Source organism: Neoarius graeffei, chromosome 26 (assembly GCF_027579695.1).
Source record: "Neoarius graeffei isolate fNeoGra1 chromosome 26, fNeoGra1.pri, whole genome shotgun sequence".
In the NCBI taxonomy this organism is placed as follows: domain Eukaryota; kingdom Metazoa; phylum Chordata; class Actinopteri; order Siluriformes; family Ariidae; genus Neoarius; species Neoarius graeffei.
Window position 1 is genome coordinate 53,904,555 of NC_083594.1, and position 18,542 is coordinate 53,923,096.

General features: G+C 40.3%; 2 protein-coding genes across 3 annotated transcripts in view; both read left to right on the forward strand.

Annotated features, from left to right (window-relative positions):
- The window catches only part of LOC132874038 (salivary glue protein Sgs-3-like), a 29,363-nt gene that overhangs the window by 3,582 nt on the left and 7,239 nt on the right, over positions 1-18,542 (forward strand). Inside the window, exon 8 of the mRNA XM_060909906.1 lies at positions 1,107-1,193. Coding sequence (XP_060765889.1) covers positions 1,107-1,193 — 87 coding nt within the window. The remainder of the gene's footprint in view (positions 1-1,106; positions 1,194-18,542) is intronic.
- LOC132874037 (uncharacterized) lies at positions 10,353-14,677 on the forward strand. Of its 2 annotated transcripts, none has more exons than XR_009651623.1 (8): positions 10,353-10,656; positions 10,736-10,789; positions 12,378-12,698; positions 12,846-13,160; positions 13,245-13,295; positions 13,558-13,770; positions 14,307-14,360; positions 14,516-14,531. XR_009651623.1 is itself a non-coding variant. In XM_060909905.1 (8 exons), the coding sequence occupies exons 1-8, from the start codon at positions 10,632-10,634 to the stop codon at positions 14,674-14,676; spliced, it is 1,023 nt and encodes a 340-aa protein (XP_060765888.1). In that variant the 5' UTR covers positions 10,353-10,631; the 3' UTR covers position 14,677. The 2 variants fall into 2 exon arrangements, 1 of the variants encoding a protein (XP_060765888.1); XM_060909905.1 differs by having other exon boundaries at positions 13,558-13,599; positions 14,516-14,677.

The window sequence follows — 18,542 nt, forward strand, 5'->3', positions numbered from 1 at the left end:
CAGGATATTTACAGACAAGACACAATATATAAAAATTATACACACAGCACAGTCAGTGCACACAGAGTGCAGTGTGATGGTGCAAACAAGGCAATATGATATCGTATATATCCTTCAGTTACAGGAGAAAACATTCTCCAGTTTTTATCAGATATTGTAAATCTCTCTGTAGATTTTCCTGTTGATATAATCCCAATTAAAAGTTTGTACACCCCTACTCATTCATCAACGTATTGAACAGGCTAGTTTAAAGGTATTTAATCCTTGGTGGAGAAGTCTATGTTTGCAGTAACAGCTTCAAGATGCTTCCTGGATGAAGAAATGAATCTGTCTCAGTGTTCAGGGGGATTTTGGCTCATTAAAGACACAAACAGTCTTGAAATGAAACGCTGGATCATGATCTTCAGCTCATTAAACACATTTTCTATCACTATTCAGTCGAAAAATAGTTGACGTGTTGAACACTTATTTCCTCCGCTGGGTATGTGATCGTGAACTATCGTGTGCAGCTTCATTCCCATCAGCACATGTACGAGTTTTTTCATGTTGTTGATCTTTGTAAAACTTCCGTGTTCTTTCATAGAGGTGAACGACCCAACACGAGCAATCAGCCTGATTTATCTAAAAGTACGTCAGTCATTAAAAACCCGGATTGTTCTGTGTTTATTCTGTCATCTGCAAACATAACACTTTCTGAATTCACACCTCAGCAAATTAAATAAATAAATAAATAAATAAACCGCAATATTTAATAATGAGAACATCAGTGATAACAGGAAGTAACTTGTTTCACCAATGAAATGCCATTCTTTACTGAATAAAGCTGTTAGTATGGGTGAATTGCTGTGGTAGAAGAGGAATAAAACATTTCAGGGTGTGTTTTTAGAGGAAAATAATCAACTTCAGTGTAGTAACAGTGACTCTGATCCATTACACCACACTGTTGTGAATTATTTTCCTAAAACAGCATGATGAGAGTGTTTTATTCTTTACTTCATGCTCTAACCAGAGAAACTCTCTCAGTTTTGGACCGATAACAGACAAATTCTCCAATATTTTATCCAATAATAATGGAAACATCTTGAATTTTACACGATTGTGTTCAGGATCTTTGTCGGTGCTGCTGCCGTCAGTCCTCGGTGTCTGTGTTTTACTGGCTGGAATGATGAGCGTCTGTCTCTGCAGCTTTATCAGTAAGTCTTTAACTTCATCTCCTCGTGTCTCTCCTGCACACCGTCCTGTGTGAAACTGATCATGGAGATCGTTCAGATCTGACAGAAGGTGTTTGTTCTGTTTCTTTTTCAGGGACGCAGACGGCTGAGAGGTGAGAGATTTACTGTGTTCAGCTTAATCGTGTATCTTTGGTTTTATCTGATCGAAACGCCTCATAGCCGTGTTTATCTGAGTGTTTCTGTGGATTTCTTCCCCCGACAGACGCAAAATGGACTTGACCCAAGGTGATCAGGGTACGTTTATTCATTTCGTTCCTCTCTCGAAAAGTCCAAATTACAAACAAACACTGAAAGTCAGGGCGGCACGGTGATGTAGTGGTTAGCGCTGTCGCCTCACAGCAAGAAGGTCCTGGGTTCGAGCCCCGGGGCCGGCGAGGGCCTTTCTGTGTGGAGTTTGGATGTTCTCCCCGTGTCTGCGTGGGTTTCCTCCGGGTGCTCCGGTTTTCCCCACAGTCCAAAGACATGCAGGTTAGGTTAACTGGTGACTCTAAATTGAGCGTAGGTGTGAATGTGAGTGTGAATGGTTGTCTGTGTCTATGTGTCAGCCCTGTGATGACCTGGCGACTTGTCCAGGGTGAACCCCGCCTTTCGCCCGTAGTCAGCTGGGATAGGCTCCAGCTTGCCTGCGACCCTGTAGAACAGGATAAAGCGGCTACAGATAATGAGATGAGATGAGATGAGACTGAAAGTCAGCTCACATCCACTGAGCCTCGGTAAATACGAGGGCATCTCAAACTATTTAATCCAAAAAAGGAAACTTTCATATTTTCATGACACGTTAAAGAGAAATATTTCAAGCCTTTTTTTGTTTTAATTTTCATGAATATATCTTATAGCTCATGAGAATCAGAAATCCAGTGTCTCAGATGATTAGAACATTTCCCAAGATCAATCAAAAACGGATTTACAATACAGAAATGTACAACTTCTAGAAAGTGTGGTCAGTTATACACTCAGTACTTGGTTGGGCAATGGGGCGTGGCATGGAGGCGATCAGCCTGTGGCACTGCTGAGGTGTTATTGAAGCCCAGGTTGCTTTGATAGCGACCTTCAACTCGTCTGTATTTTTGGGTCGGGTGGTGTATCTCATCTTCCTCTTGACAGTTGCTCATAGAGTCTCTCTGGAGTTTGGGTCAGGCGAGATGGTTGGCCAGTCAAGCACAGTAATATCAGGGTCAGCAAACCATTTGGTCATAGTTTTGGCACTGTAGTCAGGTGCTAAGTCCTGCTGGAAAAGGAAATCAGCATGTCCAGAAAGCTTGTCAGCAGATGGAAGCATGAAGTGCTGTACAATCTCCTGGTAGATGCTGCATTGACTTTGAACTTGATAAAACACAGTGGACCAACACCAGCAGATGACATGACACTAAAATCATCACATACTGCAGAAACGTCACACTGGACCTCAAACCCCTGGGATTCTGTGCCTCTCCACTCTTCCTCCAGACTCTCGGACCTTGATTTCCAAATGAAATGCAAAATTTACTGAAAAGATGACTTTGGACCACTGAGCAACAGTCCAGTTCTTTCTCTCTTTAGCCCTGGTAAGACGCTTCTCACGTTGTCTCTGGTTCAGGAGGGGCTTGATATGAGGAATGTGACAGTTGTAGCCCCTTTCCTGAAGACGTCTGTTCGTGGTGGCTCTTGATCAGTGTTGGGGAGTAACGAATTACATGTAACGACGTTACGTAATTTAATTACAAAAAAAGTGTAACTGTAATTCGTTACAGTTACAACAGGAAAATATGTAATTCAGTTACAGTTACTTATGGAAATATTGAGAATTACAATTTTAGTTACATTTGAAAAACAAAAACCTTTGCGACATGAGCAAGGATATTTTTATTGCTTTGCGCATAATTTTGCCGTTTCCCGCCACGGCTCCTTGTCTGTCCTGGGTTTTCCTAAAATGTTTGCCAACAGCAGCGCCACTCTGTTTCTGTGCTTGAGCACTAGAGCAGCAAGAAGCGCGCGGTTCGGTTCAGTTCAGCTCAAGCAGCAGTCATGTCAGACGCCTTCAAGCATTGGAAATTTAAGAAGCATTTCATCTACATCACTGAAAATGGCTAAAATTTAACTGTCCAATGCAAGCAGTGTTTGCCGGCCATCAAGAAGTTGTCCACGTCGAAGCAGTCTATGTCAAACCTAAGCAGTGGCGGAACAAGTCAGAGCCGGGCCGGGGGCGGGGCAAATGACCGGGCCCTTAAGCTTATCATAACATCATTTTAGGCTACAAAACGTCCGCAACTGCGGTGTTTACCAATTTCAACACTACCGGGTGCAACTATGTTATTTAGTACATCAAGTCCTTCAAACGAACATGTAACTCAGAAACAAAAAACATTAGGATACTGTACATGGCTCATAATAAAACATCAATAGCCTATACTGCGCACATTATTTGAAGGGCATACGAATGAGCGCTCAGAGTGGTGACAGGAAGAGTCAGAAATAAAAAGAGGGCGGTGCATGTTTTCAGCAAAATTGGCCCGATCAGTCGGAAAACACTCTAGAGGAGGGTTTTCACCATCCACAGTCTGCGTGTCAGCTGTAGTGTGAGGAGACCGGCTGCTTTCATTTCCAGTGTCCAGCGCGGGTGGGGAGGGGGGCTGGTCAAGCACCAGGTCTGGCTCTACCCTGGAGCAGCTCGCAACTGCTGAGTCCCTAACATCACTATACAGCGGAGAGAGAAAAAAGTGGATGAATGTAGCAACTCGTCTAATATCAGGAAAGTAGCCTATATAATTCAGAAAGGAAAAATGGTGGCGTATAAGCTCTAAGGGGCTGGGCTAACCAGATTAAAGCCAACGTTGTAAGCACATTAAAGATAACATCATCTGATTGTTTGAAATTCTAGGCTACCTGTCAGTCTGGCTCCCTGCTAGCAGTATTGGTGGGCCTGAATTGCTGCCAACATTGTCGGGTTTATTTCCATGACCATGAGGACGAACTAAATATGTGTCCAGTTTAAGTAATTTAGCCTTTCCCTGCTCCCTTTTTTCCCTTTCTTTTCGCTTCGCCGCTCCACTTTTATGTTTATATGAACTCATGTTAACTATCGTAGTAAAAATGCTTGTAGCATAGCCAACTCTGTTGACAAGTGACTGATGACGTTGTGGAGAGTGATGACGATTTTACCCAAAATACACTTGGAGACAATATCTTATTAAATTTGCACGCTGTAAAGCAAAACGCGAGAGTGAAAAGCAGGACAGTTATACAAAACATTTTATTCTATATTTTACAGCTGTTAAATCTTGAGTGAATCTTGAGTTCAGTTTTTAGCAACTATGAGGCATAACTCACCCTGACTGTGTCAAGCTATAAGCCCTAACACAACCCCTGAGCTACGGTAGCATACATTATCTTACAACATTGTACACGCTCGCGCGCTCGACTATTTGCAACACATTGCAATGATTTTAAGGGCCCTCACACGGGCCTGGGCATGAGCACGACGAATGTAATCTCGAAGGACTGAGTGTAAGCGATATATCGGGCTTATCTCCAGGCCCTCCCCCGGGCCGGGGGCGGTTCGCGCTCTCAGCCCCAGCCCCCCCCCACGGTCCGCCCCAGAACCTAAGGAAACATTTAGAGGTAAGTGCAACTCACTGGTTTATTTCCGATCAGAAGGCATTCATTTTGAGGTTGTAAGCACATTAACAGCAAGGTAGGCTATGCTGACGAAATATGTTGAACTACCAGCTCTAGAACAACTGACACCCACCTACATACCATCGTTGTTATTAATCCCAGTGGGCAACATAATATAATGATGTACGATTGATTCAATGTCATATATCACAACAACGGTTAAGCACACATGTCGTTTCCCTAGTTAGCTACGTGCTAGGCTACTACCATTCACTTGAATGTGTTTAATGTTTATTGTATTTTTTTGTAATCAACATTCCATTGACTCTTAAATGTTCAATGACTGCCTACCCATCGTCAGTCTTAATTCTTGATGGACTGTATTGTGCCATGTTTCATTTTACAAGCAAAGAGAAAAACAAGAAAAATAAAATGTGATGTAAAAGTCTCACTTTGGTTATTTATTACTAGATTAAAGTAGAACACTTAATTGTCATTGCACATGTATGAAGTAATGAAATGCAGTTTGGCATCTAATCAAGTGCAACACGTGCAGACTGCACATAATGCAGTATTTAGAGACAAAATGCCGTTATTTACAGCTAGTGTAAGTAAAGATGGTTATATGTGCAGAGCATGTATGCGCAGAGTATGTACAATGTAGTTATGGCAGTACAATGCACAGGGCAATGAAAAATAGCATGGTATAAATAAATGTGATGAATACAGATGGAATCATTATACAGGTAATCCTATACCACTGTAGATAGGGCTATACAGATGTGAATTGAAGAGGAACACTATATGGATGGTAAGGTGTGGATAGAGGGGAATGAAAGACTGGTCTTTGGGAAGAGTTCAATAAGGTGACCGCTGTGGGAAAGAAGTGGTTTCTGAACCTGCTTGTGTAGTCTGCAAACTGTGAAAACGGTAGAGCCTAGGGGAGGAACAGAAGAGTATGGCCCCTATGACAGGAGTCTGAGAATCACATGCACGGTGCAAGCATCTCTTATGGACCTCCTGTGATTGCTTGTCAGCAATTCCCTCTCAGCTTAGTACTGCTTTAAGGTTCACACTGTCTGTTTTCAAAAATTAAATGGTGAACATGGGTCAATATTCATTAAAACCTTAAAGTAATTAAAAAGTAATCCAAAAGTAACTAGTTACATTACTTTTTAAAAGTAATGGAAAAAGTTACACTACAATTACATTTTAAACAAGGTAACTTGTAACTGTAACGAATTACATTTTTAAAGTAACTTACCCAACACTGCTCTTGATGCACTGACACCAACCTCAGTCCACTCCTTGTGAAGTTCTCCCAAGTTCTTGAATCGACTTTTCTTGACAATCCTCTCAAGGCTGAGGTCATCCCTGTTGCTTGTGCACCTTTTCCAGCCAACCTTTTCAGCAATGACCTTCTGTGGTTTACCCTCCTTGTGCAGAAGGTCAATGATCATCTTCTGGATAACTGTCAGGTCAGCAGTCTTCCCCATGATTGTGGTCACGTGAACTGAACTAGGCCGAGAGGTACACAGGATTTATAGTTTTACTCAAACTCTAAATGAAATACTGTAATATTGTAAGATTTTTAAATATTTTTTTGCACTGTAGGTCATCATCATCAAAATTAAAATACAAAATTCTCAAAACATTTTAGTTTACATGTGATGAGTGGAGAATATGTTAAAATTTTATTTTATTTAATAACTGATGGAAAATATTGAACTTTTTCTGTGATATTGTAATTGTTTGAGATGCACTAATGTAAAGTTCTGTCATGGCTGACCCTGTGCTCTGTGTGAGATGTAAAGAGAAGTTTCGCTTTCCTGTGATGTACATGTGAGAGATCAAGACTTTCTCCTTCAAAAAGCAAAAAGGACGTTCGTCCACATCTGGTGTTTGGTGTCCTTTACACACTGCTCAACTTTATTCAGCTGGGGTCTGTGATGTGTCTCGGCTTAAACACGCAGCTGTGTGTCAACAGAAATTTTTGCAAAAAAAAAATCATAAAATTATATTTATTCATGGAAATTAATATTTACTTACTTGCTTACCTACTTACATGAGTGAACGTTAATGACAGTGTTGATCATGTCCCTGGTGACTGAAAGCTTGAAGAAGTGGTTGATCACTGAGTTTAGCTGTCTTCAGTGTGTGTGTGCGTGTGTGTGTGTGTGTGTGTGTGTGTGCTGTTCCCCTGCAGATGGTGATGAGGTTTACACAGAGGTGATGTACACACCCTCCTCTCAGCAGCTCTCTGAGGAAACGCAGCTCCTTTCAGCTGTTCAGATGTTCAGATGTTCGTCCACATCTGGTGTTTGGTGTCGTTCACACTGCTCAACTTTATTCAGCTGGGGTCTGTGATGGGTCTTGGCTTAAACACACAGCTGTGTATCAACAGAAATTTTAGCAAAAAAAATCAAAATTATATTTATTCATGTTTGTTTATTTATTTTCATGAGTAAATTTTAATGACAGTGTTGATCATGTCCCAGGTGACTCGAGGCTTGAAGAAGTGGTTGATCACTGAGTTTAGCTGTCTTCAGTGTGTGTGTGTGTGTGCTGTTCCCCTGCAGATGGTGATGAGGTTTACACAGAGGTGATGTACAGTACACACTCTCCTCTCAGAGGAAACGTGGCTTCTTTCAGCTTCCTCTGAATGATGGACCCTGAACAGGACGCGCTGCTTCTCTTCTGCACCAAATTTATCTCAGTTCACTTTGACTCGTTCACTTTATCAACACATCTTTACAAGGAGTTACATCTTTTTATCTGATGGTGGTGGTGTGATTTTAAAATATTTCTGAGATAAGCTCACGTCTCTGTCAAGCAGTTGTGCTTTTACAGAATTAAATTATTACAACAACTCCAGCACCGTGGTTCAGAGATTTTATTCCTTTAATCTGTTTCACAGTTTCTGTTGAAATGATGAAGAAAAAATACGATTAAAGTTCAGCCAGAGAAATGGGAAGAAATGATGAACACAGTCGTTACGTCTGCGTGTCTTGGTGCTTTGAGTGCACAGCGTGTAACACAAGGACTAATCACCATGCACCTGTTCCAGATAAGAACACAATCACAGCACACTCTAATAAGGATTCTGACAACACACACTTTACAAAGTACACACACACACAGAGAGTACCACCAAGTATCTCACGTTACCAAACCTGAGATTCCATGTTGATCATCTGGTTCTTGACTTTGTGTCCAGTTTTCTCGACCCTGCTGAGTATTACCGCCAATATTCTGGTTTTGCCTCACTCGACAATTTCCCGTTTCTCGACCCCGCCTCTGTGTCATGTTTTTGATCTTTTTGCCTGCTTGTTTTCAAATAAACACGCTTCCTGAGATAAAATCTGTCCGTCCGCTTCTTTACTGACAACAGCACACTTCCTGTCAGCAAACCAAATCATCTACAAGAACTCTGGGTTCTGTGCAGCAGTGAATTATTTCTAATCACACTCTCCACTGTCACTCAGATGAGTCAAGGTTTCTTCCTCATGTCGTCTCAGGGAGTTTTTCCTCAACACTGTTGCCTCTGTCTCGCTCGTTAGGGATCAATTAAAAGCTGATCATCAGATTTCTGGAAAACTGTTTTGGACAAGATCCATTGTTTCAAGCACAATATAAATAAAACTGAACTGAACAGAAAATCCAGAACGCAGAAACACCACAGCACACAACAACCACTGACTTTTATTCCCTTTCTACTGCCAGGTGTTCACACTCTCACCATCCCTCATGGGCATGTTTCAGATCTTAATTATCTGACATTATAAGACTAAAAAAATATGTGCTACATTTTATTTCAATGCTGAAAACATAAAAAAAAATCAGCGTCGCTCTGAGATTCATGTTGCACGCTGCACCACTTCCGGCCATTTTGCCTCGAATTTATCTCAGAATGTTTCATTTACTCACAACATGAAAGAACATTGAGGAGATGAAGATGATTTGCATAAAGTTTGCATAATAATAACGACAACATCACCAGTAGGGGGTGAGCTTCAGCATCTTACTTATCAGTGTGTGTCTGTGTGAGAGAGAATCATAAAAGATTAATCCAACCATTAACTCCAGTCCACTAATCTGACTGGTCGAGCAGTGTTCCCAGAGAGCCAATATTTCCAATAATCACCCTGGGACGTCTCACTGTGTGTCTCACTCCACTCATATGTGTTTTGTCACGTAAAACTCCACTTCCTCGTCTGAAACCATGACTACAGCAGTGTTAGTGACATCATCAGAGGAGACAGCAAACTGGATTGTACAAAAATCAGTGACATTTTGGAAGGAGTTTGATGATTATCTTCACAAAAACACCTCTTTCCTGAGCTGAGCTATGACACGTTTAATACCCTGAAGAACCTTTGTCTTTATTGGTTATTACTTGGTCCAGAGATGAAGGTGAGCTGTGAGAAGATTGAGATCCATGGACAGAAGACTGCAGTCAGTTTCATCCTCAGAACAACGAGGAGATGAAGCACAAAGACAAGATACACAAGAACCAGCAGTGGATGAGAATGAATGAATGAAGTGTTGGATCCCAGTCGTGGATAAAACAAGTTCTCAACTTCATCGTCTTCCTGAAGGATGAACATCTTTACAAATTATCAGAATTCAGTTTAATTCTATAATGTGTACTAAAGTTCTTGTTGAGTTCTGTGTAAAGCTGCTCAGAAGTGATTGTGTGAACCTGAGCACAGTTTAGAGGTGTGTATTCTGTTAAACACTCGAGTGGTCGTGGTTTTCCTGTGGCTTAAATGTTCTGCTTCCTGATTCTGTTCTTTTCAGATGAGCGTCTCAATGATTTCACTTCGTCCAGTGGCTGTGAAATGGCGGCGCTCGTCCTCCTGTTCTTCTTCCATCTGATTCTGGACATTCGCTCTCAAAGTGAGTCGTTATTATGGTGCTGGGATTTGAGGGATTTGTTCTCAGAGATGTTTCAAAAATAATTCAAGCGATTTCAAGCAGTGACATTCAGTTTGATGTTCAGTGTGTGTATTAATGACACGGTGTGTTTTGTTTATCATTGTAGATGTTCCTCAGCTGCTCGTGTCTCCTGAAGTTCTCACAGAGAGAGGATCAGTGGAGCTTCACTGTTCTGTTCCACACAATGTTAAAGTGTCTCGGTGTTCTTTCTACCCAGAGGGAGACGACACAAATATTAAACTCTCTCCATCTCCATCATGTCGGCTCTCAGTCACTGGTTCTGATCTGATCAGGTGGACAGGACGCAGCTCTCCTGGAACACTTCGGATTATTTGTTTCTATGTGTTGGATAACTCTGTTCGTTCTCCTTCTCCTCACTCTCGCCCAGCTCCAGTCACAGTGCTGAGTAAGATCAACATTACATTTTATAACATGTCCATCACTGTCTCATTTACACTTTTAATGCATTAATAACAACATGAACCTCTGTAATAATTCTGTCTTCATTTCTATATGTCCATTATAGTGTTCTCTCTCTCTCTCTCTCTCTCTCTCTCTCTCTCTCTCTCTCTCTCTGCAGATCAGAAACCAGTGCTAAGCGTCGTTTATGATAATCAGTTTGATGAATTCAGATTTGTGTGTGAAATCCCAGGGTCAGAGTCAGTAACTGCTGATTTTAGCTGTAATCTCTACACTGGAGAAAAAACTCTGCTTTTCCAAAACCAAAGATCTCAAAAGAGAAGATCTGGGAAGGTTTGTATTTTTACAGCACAGAGAAATGATGTGTTTAATCGTCTGCAGTCAGTAAAGAGTCGTGAAGTGAGCTGTGATTATTCAGTGACCTCTGACCCGACTGCTCGCTCTCCGATGAGTGAGAAATACAACATGATGCGTAAGTTATATTTAATCAATTACATTTCTTTCATAGCTTTGAATTGTGTTTGAAATTATTCACATCTGTTGTTCATCAGGTTTCTTTCCTTCACCAACACAGTCGTCCATCACTCCTGAGAAATCTCCTGCACGTGAGTTCATTTTATTTTATTTCCTGCTGTTTGGTTCTGTTACACTTTTTCATGACTGAAGTTTAATCTGCATTCTGTTACACTTGTAAGATTCATTTATTTTATTTCACATCTTCCTCTTTTTTGAAACAATATTCTGTAGATTATGTGTGAAGTTATTTAGTGATTAAAGAGGAATCAAGCTTTGGTAAATTCATTTCTTTCGGTGTCACAGTTTAATTCCCCAAACTCACACATCTGGAGGTTAAAAGAGACGCGTTACAGTTTAATGTCTTCCTTTAGATTTTAGAAAAACACATATGAAGATGAATTTACTCTGAACTTTCTGAAACCCTCCCTGTGCATTTACACTCTCAGGATGGAGAGAATTACAGCAGGAATCGTAGTTTGATGTGTTTTCCACATCTCTTCTGGAATCACTTCACCCAGCTCCCTTTCCCATTTAGCTAACACAGATAATGTTGAATCTGTTCTCGCTTCTGTCAAACACCAGTACAAATCTAAGGCAGCTTTTAGGGATCGCTTTACTATCAGCTTGTACATGTTGCTTTATGTTCAGATGTATTTTATCCTCATTTATTTTAATATTTTTACTATAATAGTCCCACATTTGTAAATATCAAAACAAGTCCTGATTTATTCAATCATATGTTTTTTTTTTTTAGTTCTTGAAAGCTTTTCATTTCACCCTTTTTAATAATTGTGCACATGGCTGTCATTCATTTTTCCACCCAATGTTTAAATCTATTATTGAATTTTCTTGGTATAAATTTGTCATTGAAAGCCGTCCATTTGAGTCGTCCAACTTCCTTTCCTATTTTTAGTTGTTTCACTGTGGAGTACTGTATATGGAGAGTAAAATATACCACTGGGTGAAGATCCAGTTCCTCTTTTATATCGATGGGGGTCTCTGATTCCCCAATACTCGCCTGAATTGGGGATTTGAAAGCAGAACCTTCAATATCTTTCCATCGAGCTACAGAACCTCCATTACACCAGGAGATTAGTTGACGCAGTTGTGCAGCATGAAAATATTATTTTAAATTCAGAAGTGCCCCCCCCCGTCTTTTGGCAGGAGTAGTGAGGTATAACGTTTCCTAAGTCGTTTGCTTCCTCACACGAATCTTGCTCTGAGCTCATCCCATTGAAGGAACTGATCTTTTGATATATGGAGAGGCAGAGATGAGAACAGATATCACAGATGTGGCAAGATGTTCATTTTTACCACATTTATCCTGTCATTGAATCCCAGTGGAAAAGTGATCCATCTGTCAGTATCTTTCCTTATGGTTTCATCAGTGTGTTCATAGTTAATCCTGTATAGTTTGGAAAAGTTTTTAGTTCTGTTTATGCCCAAATATTTCATTGATTTTGCTGCTCAGTTTATTCTCCATTCCTTCAGTTCTTGTCTTGGTGTACAGTTTAATAAACATGGGAATTTGTGTTTTGAGTAGATTTACTTTACAGCAGGAATCAGTTTGACATTTCATTCAGAAGTCGGTGACTGATGTTGTTCTGGACTCTGTGTGTGTGTGTGTGTGTGTGTGTGTGTGTGTGTGTGTGTGTGTGTGTGTGTGTGTGTGTGTAGATGTTCCTCAGCTGCTCGTGTCTCCTGAAGTTCTCACAGAGAGAGGATCAGTGGAGCTTCACTGTTCTGTTCCACACAATGTTAAAGTGTCTCGGTGTTCTTTCTACCCAGAGGGAGACGACACAAATATTAAACCCTCTCCATCTCCATCATGTCGGCTCTCAGTCACTGGTTCTGATCTGATCAGGTGGACAGGACGCAGCTCTCCTGGAACACTTCGGATTATTTGTTTCTATGTGTTGGATAACTCTGTTCGTTCTCCTTCTCCTCACTCTCGCCCAGCTCCAGTCACAGTGCTGAGGAAGATCAACATTACACCCAGTGTGTATTACTGTCTGTGTGGATCATAACATTTCTAATAGACATTTATAATTACTCAATTAACATTCACAATGGAGTATTTGATGCAATTGATTCATTCATTCATGAATATTTTATTAATTAATTAATTTATTTATCTCTCTGCAGATCAGAAACCAACGCTAAGCGTCAGTCATGATAATCAGTCTGATGAATTCAGATTTTCATGTGAAATCCCAGGGTCAGAGTCAGTAACTGCTGATTTGAGCTGTAATCTCTACACTGGAGAAAAAACTCAGGTTTTCTTAAAGACGTCCTTTCAGAAGAGAGACTCTGGGAAGGCGGTTTGTGTTTTTATAGCAGATAGAAATGATGTGTTTAATCGTCTGCAGTCAGTAAAGAGTCGTGAAGTGAGCTGTGATTATTCAGTGACCTCTGACCCGACTGCTCGCTCTCCGATGAGTGAGAAATACAACATGATGCGTAAGTTATATTTAATCACATGACTGGGCTTTGATGTGCATCGCTTTATAAATCTGATTCATTTTTAATCCATTTGTATTTTAGATTTCTTTCCTGAAACACCACAGCGGCCCACAACTAAACCCTCCCCGACTGGTCAGTCACTCAGTTTTAATGCACATTATAATTCTGAGGTTTTCATTTTATTCTGCTTAATTTGTATTCACGGAGTAATGCAAAAAAAAAAAAATCAGTGTGTGTAGTTTATGTAAATATTTGTGCCAATCAGATTTGGTTCTGGTACCAACAGCACCATCCACACCTGCAGTTTATTCCTTCATCCATCACTGTTTAATCATTTTAAAGTCATAAATTGTCTTTATTCGATGTTGTGTCATTTGTTTTCTCACTTCTCCAGTTCTTTCAACTCGTCTGATCACCACAAGACCCACAGCTATGAGTGAGTGTATTGTGGAGTCGTAGTTCTCACTGTGGGAATGACAACCCCAATTCCAAAAAAGTTGGGACGCTGTGTAAACTGTAAACAAAAACAGAATGTGATGATTTGCAAATCATGGAAACCCTATAGATCACTGAAACCAGCGGCCCACAACTAAAACCTCCCCGACTGGTCAGTCACTCAGTTTTAATGCACATTATAATTCTGAGGTTTTCATTTTATTCTGCTTAATTTATATTCACGGAGTAATGCAAATAAAAAAAAAATCAGTGTGTGTAGTTTATGTAAATATTTGTGAGTTCCTGTGTTCAGGTGGTTTTATACTGGAAACTGCTCGAGTGAACTTTGTGCAGTTTTATTCCCATCAACACGATAAAGTCCATGAACTGAGTTACAGGATACTGTTTATTATTCATATCTGTGTTTTATTGATATCAGTTATAATCTGATCATTCTCTCCTGGAGCTGAACGTGATAGAGTTCCTCAAAATTATCATCATCATCATCATCATCATCATCAGATCTCAGCCAGTTCTCCTCACTGAAACTCACGAATTCATATCGAACAGAAATATCACACTTAGAGACGATTACTTTAGATAACAGTTGATTTTAGGATTAAAATAATCCCCTTCATCTTTATTTTCTATAATTCAGTAAATTCTAAATATTTCTTTTATCTCAGATTTTGCTCTTTGTTTTGTCAGGTTTTTCTTCTCCCTCAACAACGTCGTCCACAACTAAAGAGAAAACGAGAGCAGGTTCCATTTAAATTCAGACTTTTATCATTCAACATTTAATATGCATCATTTATATTTTCAATTGTATTATTATATTCTTCATTCTATTTTCTACAGATATACAACAAACAATTATTTGGTCTTTTTTAACATGTATTTGTTTTTCCTTTTGTTAGAGTCTCCTGGACCATCAACTCCAACCACAGACAGAAAGAAACCGACTGCAGGTCAGTTCACTCCTTCAGCTCCCGCTGTTTATATCCTTCAGTTACAGGAAACAAAAATGTGTTTTTATTGTATTTTTATTGTAAATCTCTCTGTAGATGTTCTGTACTGAGTCACAACACATATATCTTCTGCAGTCGTTTTAACTGAAGTGCACTGGAGCAATATTAATAACACCATCTCCAAACATCTATAATCACTTCGCTTGCATTTATATCTCAGAGATTTGAACTAAACCTGCCATCCAGTCTGTGAGATCCTCCATCAGGCCTCGTTCTAGTCAACTCCGTACAGTGTGCAGTTTAAATTCAGTCATCTGAAGGTGAAAGACCCAACTTTATCCTCAAAGTCCATCATTTGGTCTCAATCATTAATCCCACACTGAAAAACCTGGACTGGATTTATTCTGATCGTTTGTAAACAGAACATCAGATAATCATCATGTTCACACTTCAGGAGATAAAACTGCCTCAGATTGAGGAATTAGGAGAAGAATAAGAATAAATTTAACACATTTATCCAAGGAGTTTGATGATGGATCAACTGTGACTTTACAATAATAAAGTTTTATATCAGATTTTGTTTTGTCAGGTTTTTCTTCTCCCTCAACAACGTCGTCCACAACTAAAGAGAAAACGAGTGCAGGTTCCATTTAAATTCAGACTTTTACCATTAAACATTTAATGTGCATCATTTATACATTCAATTGTATTATTATATTATTCATTCTATTTTCTACAGATATACAACAAACAATTATTTGGTCTTTTTTAACATGTATTTGTTTTTCCTTTTGTTAGAGTCTCCTGGACCATCAACTCCAACCACAGACAGAAAGAAACCGACTGCAGGTCAGTTCACTCCTTCAGCTCCCGCTGTTTATAGCCTTCAGTTACAGGAAACAAAAATGTGTTTTTATTGTATTTTTATTGTAAATCTCTCTGTAGATGTTCTGTACTGAGTCATGTCATGTCATTGTCATTACCTCTAGCCGCTTTATCCTTCTGCAGGGTCGCAGGCAAGCTGGAGCCTATCCCAGCTGACTACGGGCGAAAGGCGGGGTACACCCTGGACAAGTCGCCAGGTCATCACAGGGCTGACACATAGACACAGACAACCATTCACACTCACATTCACACCTACGCTCAATTTAGAGTCACCAGTTAACCTAACCTGCATGTCTTTGGACTGTGGGGGAAACCGGAGCACCCAGAGGAAACCCACGCGAACACGGGGAGAACATGCAAACTCCGCACAGAAAGGCCCTCGCCGGCCACGGGGCTCGAACCCGGACCTTCTTGCTGTGAGGCGACAGCGCTAACCACTACACCACCGTGCCGCCCTGTACTGAGTCACAAGACAAATATCTTCTGCAGTCGTTTTAACTGAAGTGCACTGGAGCAATATTAATAACACCATCTCCAAACATCTATAATCACTTCGTTTGCATTTATATCTCAGAGATTTGAACTAAACCTGCCATCCAGTCAGTGAGATCCTCCATCAGGCCTCGTTCTAGTCAACTCCGTACAGTGTGCAGTTTAAATTCAGTCATCTGAAGGTGAAAGACCCAACTTTATCCTCAAAGTCCATCATTTGGTCTCAATCATTAATCCCACACTGAAAAACCTGGACTGGATTTATTCTGATCGTTTGTAAACAGAACATCAGATAATCATCATGTTCACACTTCAGGAGATAAAACTGCCTCGGACTGAGGACTTAGGAGAAGAATAAGAATAAATTTAACACATTTATCCAAGGGGGCGGCACAGTGGTGTAGTGGTTAGCGCTGTCGCCTCACAGCAAGAAGGTCCTGGGTTCGAGCCCCGTGGCCGGTGAGGGCCTTTCTGTGTGGAGTTTGCATGTTCTCCCCGTGTCTGCGTGGGTTTCCTCCAGGTGCTCCGGTTTCCCCTACAGTCCAAAGACATGCAGGTTAGGTTAACTGGTGACTCTAAATTGAGCGTAGGTGTGAATGTGAGTGTGAATGGTTGTCTGTGTCTATGTGTCAGCCCTGTGATGACCTGGCGACTTGTCCAGGGTGTACCCCGCCTTTCACCCGTAGTCAGCTGGGATAGGCTCCAGCTCGCCTGCGACCCTGTAGAACAGGATAAAGTGGCTACAGGAGATGAGATGAGACATTTATCCAAGGAGTTTGATGAAGGATCAACTGTGACTTTACAATAATAATGTTTTATATCAGATTTTGTTTTGTCAGGTTTTTCTTCTCCCTCAACAACGTCGTCCACAACTAAAGAGAAAACGAGAGCAGGTTCCATTTAAATTCAGACTTTTATCATTAAACATTTAATGTGCATCATTTATACATTTTCAATTGTATTATTATATTATTCATTCTATTTTCTACAGATATACAACAAACAATTATTTGGTCTTTTTTAACATGTATTTGTTTTTCCTTTTGTTAGAGTCTCATGGACCATCAACTCCAACCACAGACAGAAAGAAACCGACTGCAGGTCAGTTCACTCCTTCAGCTCCCGCTGTTTATATCATTCAGTTACAGGAAACAATTGAAATTATTTTTATTGCATTTTGTAAATTTCTCTGGAGATTTTCCAGTTCATAAAGTATCAGTCGGAAGTTTGTACACCTCTCCTCTCCTAACTCAGAGGGGTTTTTTTTTCCTGTATTTTGACTTTTTTACATTGTAGAACAATACTGAAGATATCCGAACTATGAAATAACATCTGGAACATATATGGAATTATATGGTCAACAAAACAGTGTGAATAAAAAAAGATATTTTTGATCTCAATTCTTCAGCGTGTTCAGCGTTGCCCTTGATGACTCTTTGTACACTAGTGGCATTTTCTTCAGGGGCGTGTTTAGCCTATTTTTGGGGGTGCTCAAGCACCCCCCAAAACGAGCTGAGCACCCCCTAGCTCAGCACCCTCAAAAACACTGCTTTTGGATGTAATTTTCAGAAATAAGTGCCCTTGCGCACTGCGCAATGAATGTGTGCGCGGGCGTGTGTGTGTTCTTGAATTCACCTGTTACGTGATAGCTCTATGAGCAGTAAAATCCCTCTCCTCCTTGCGTCCCCTCTGATTGGGTTGCCTGTCCGCGCGAGTGCTTGCTACAACATGGTGGTTTTTTAACTGGATTCCACGCCGATGAGGAACTCGAAGTAGCACCTGAGTATTACTGGCATAGCGAGATGTGAAGATACGGACTGGAGTTACAATTGTTAAACACAACACAGTAATATGCATAATGCAATATCGATGTTCCCTGGTCTATGAACAGAATGATAAAAACGACATTTATCATCCATATCGAGATACCTTTGTGCAGAGCTGTACAAGTGCTACGGTGCTAGACCACCGTGTGTTAGTCAATTTTATTTAATGTAACATAGCGTTTACTAATGTAAAATCATAATAATACACACTATTATTACACAATACACAACAACACATTAATTAACAATTACCACTGTTCAAAAATGAATAGCTCCAACATTACAAATGCAGTAGTAGGTCTTGTTAAAAATATAACGTAAATATTTGTGTCAGTGGTTGTAAATGTGTAGATATCATAGTTTATTGGGTCAGCTTCTGTTAAAACATTGCAGAATTGCTAGTCTAGTCTTCTTGTCTAGTTAAGTCTGTCTAAATGCGGAATAAACGTGGAAACACTGTTGTTCAAGCCAGGTACCTCTGTCAGCTCTGGGGGCTAAGCACCCCCAAAGATCAGATGCTAGAATCGCCCCTGATTTTCTTAACCAGCTTCATGAGCGAGTCACCTGGAACGCTTTTCAATCAACAGGTGCCTTGTCAAAAGTTAATTATTGGATGAGTTTCTTGCTTCTTAATGCTTTTGAGATCAAACAGTAAATAATAAATAATAAAAAACACACAGTAAACAGCCCAAAACACAAATGAAGTAATCTGTCCAGTATCACGTCAAGATCCGAACCACTAAGTAAAGAGAAACGACATCCATCATTACTTT

Bases quoted from the DNA above. Each gene is read 5' to 3' on its own strand.
- LOC132874037 (XM_060909905.1), top strand. From the start codon at position 10,632: ATGAGTGAGAAATACAACATGATGC. The intron at 10,790-12,377 runs GTGAGTTCATTT...GTGTGTGTGTAG, and splicing joins TCCTGAGAAATCTCCTGCAC to ATGTTCCTCAGCTGCTCGTG. The intron at 13,296-13,557 runs GTCAGTCACTCA...TCACTTCTCCAG, and splicing joins AACTAAACCCTCCCCGACTG to TTCTTTCAACTCGTCTGATC.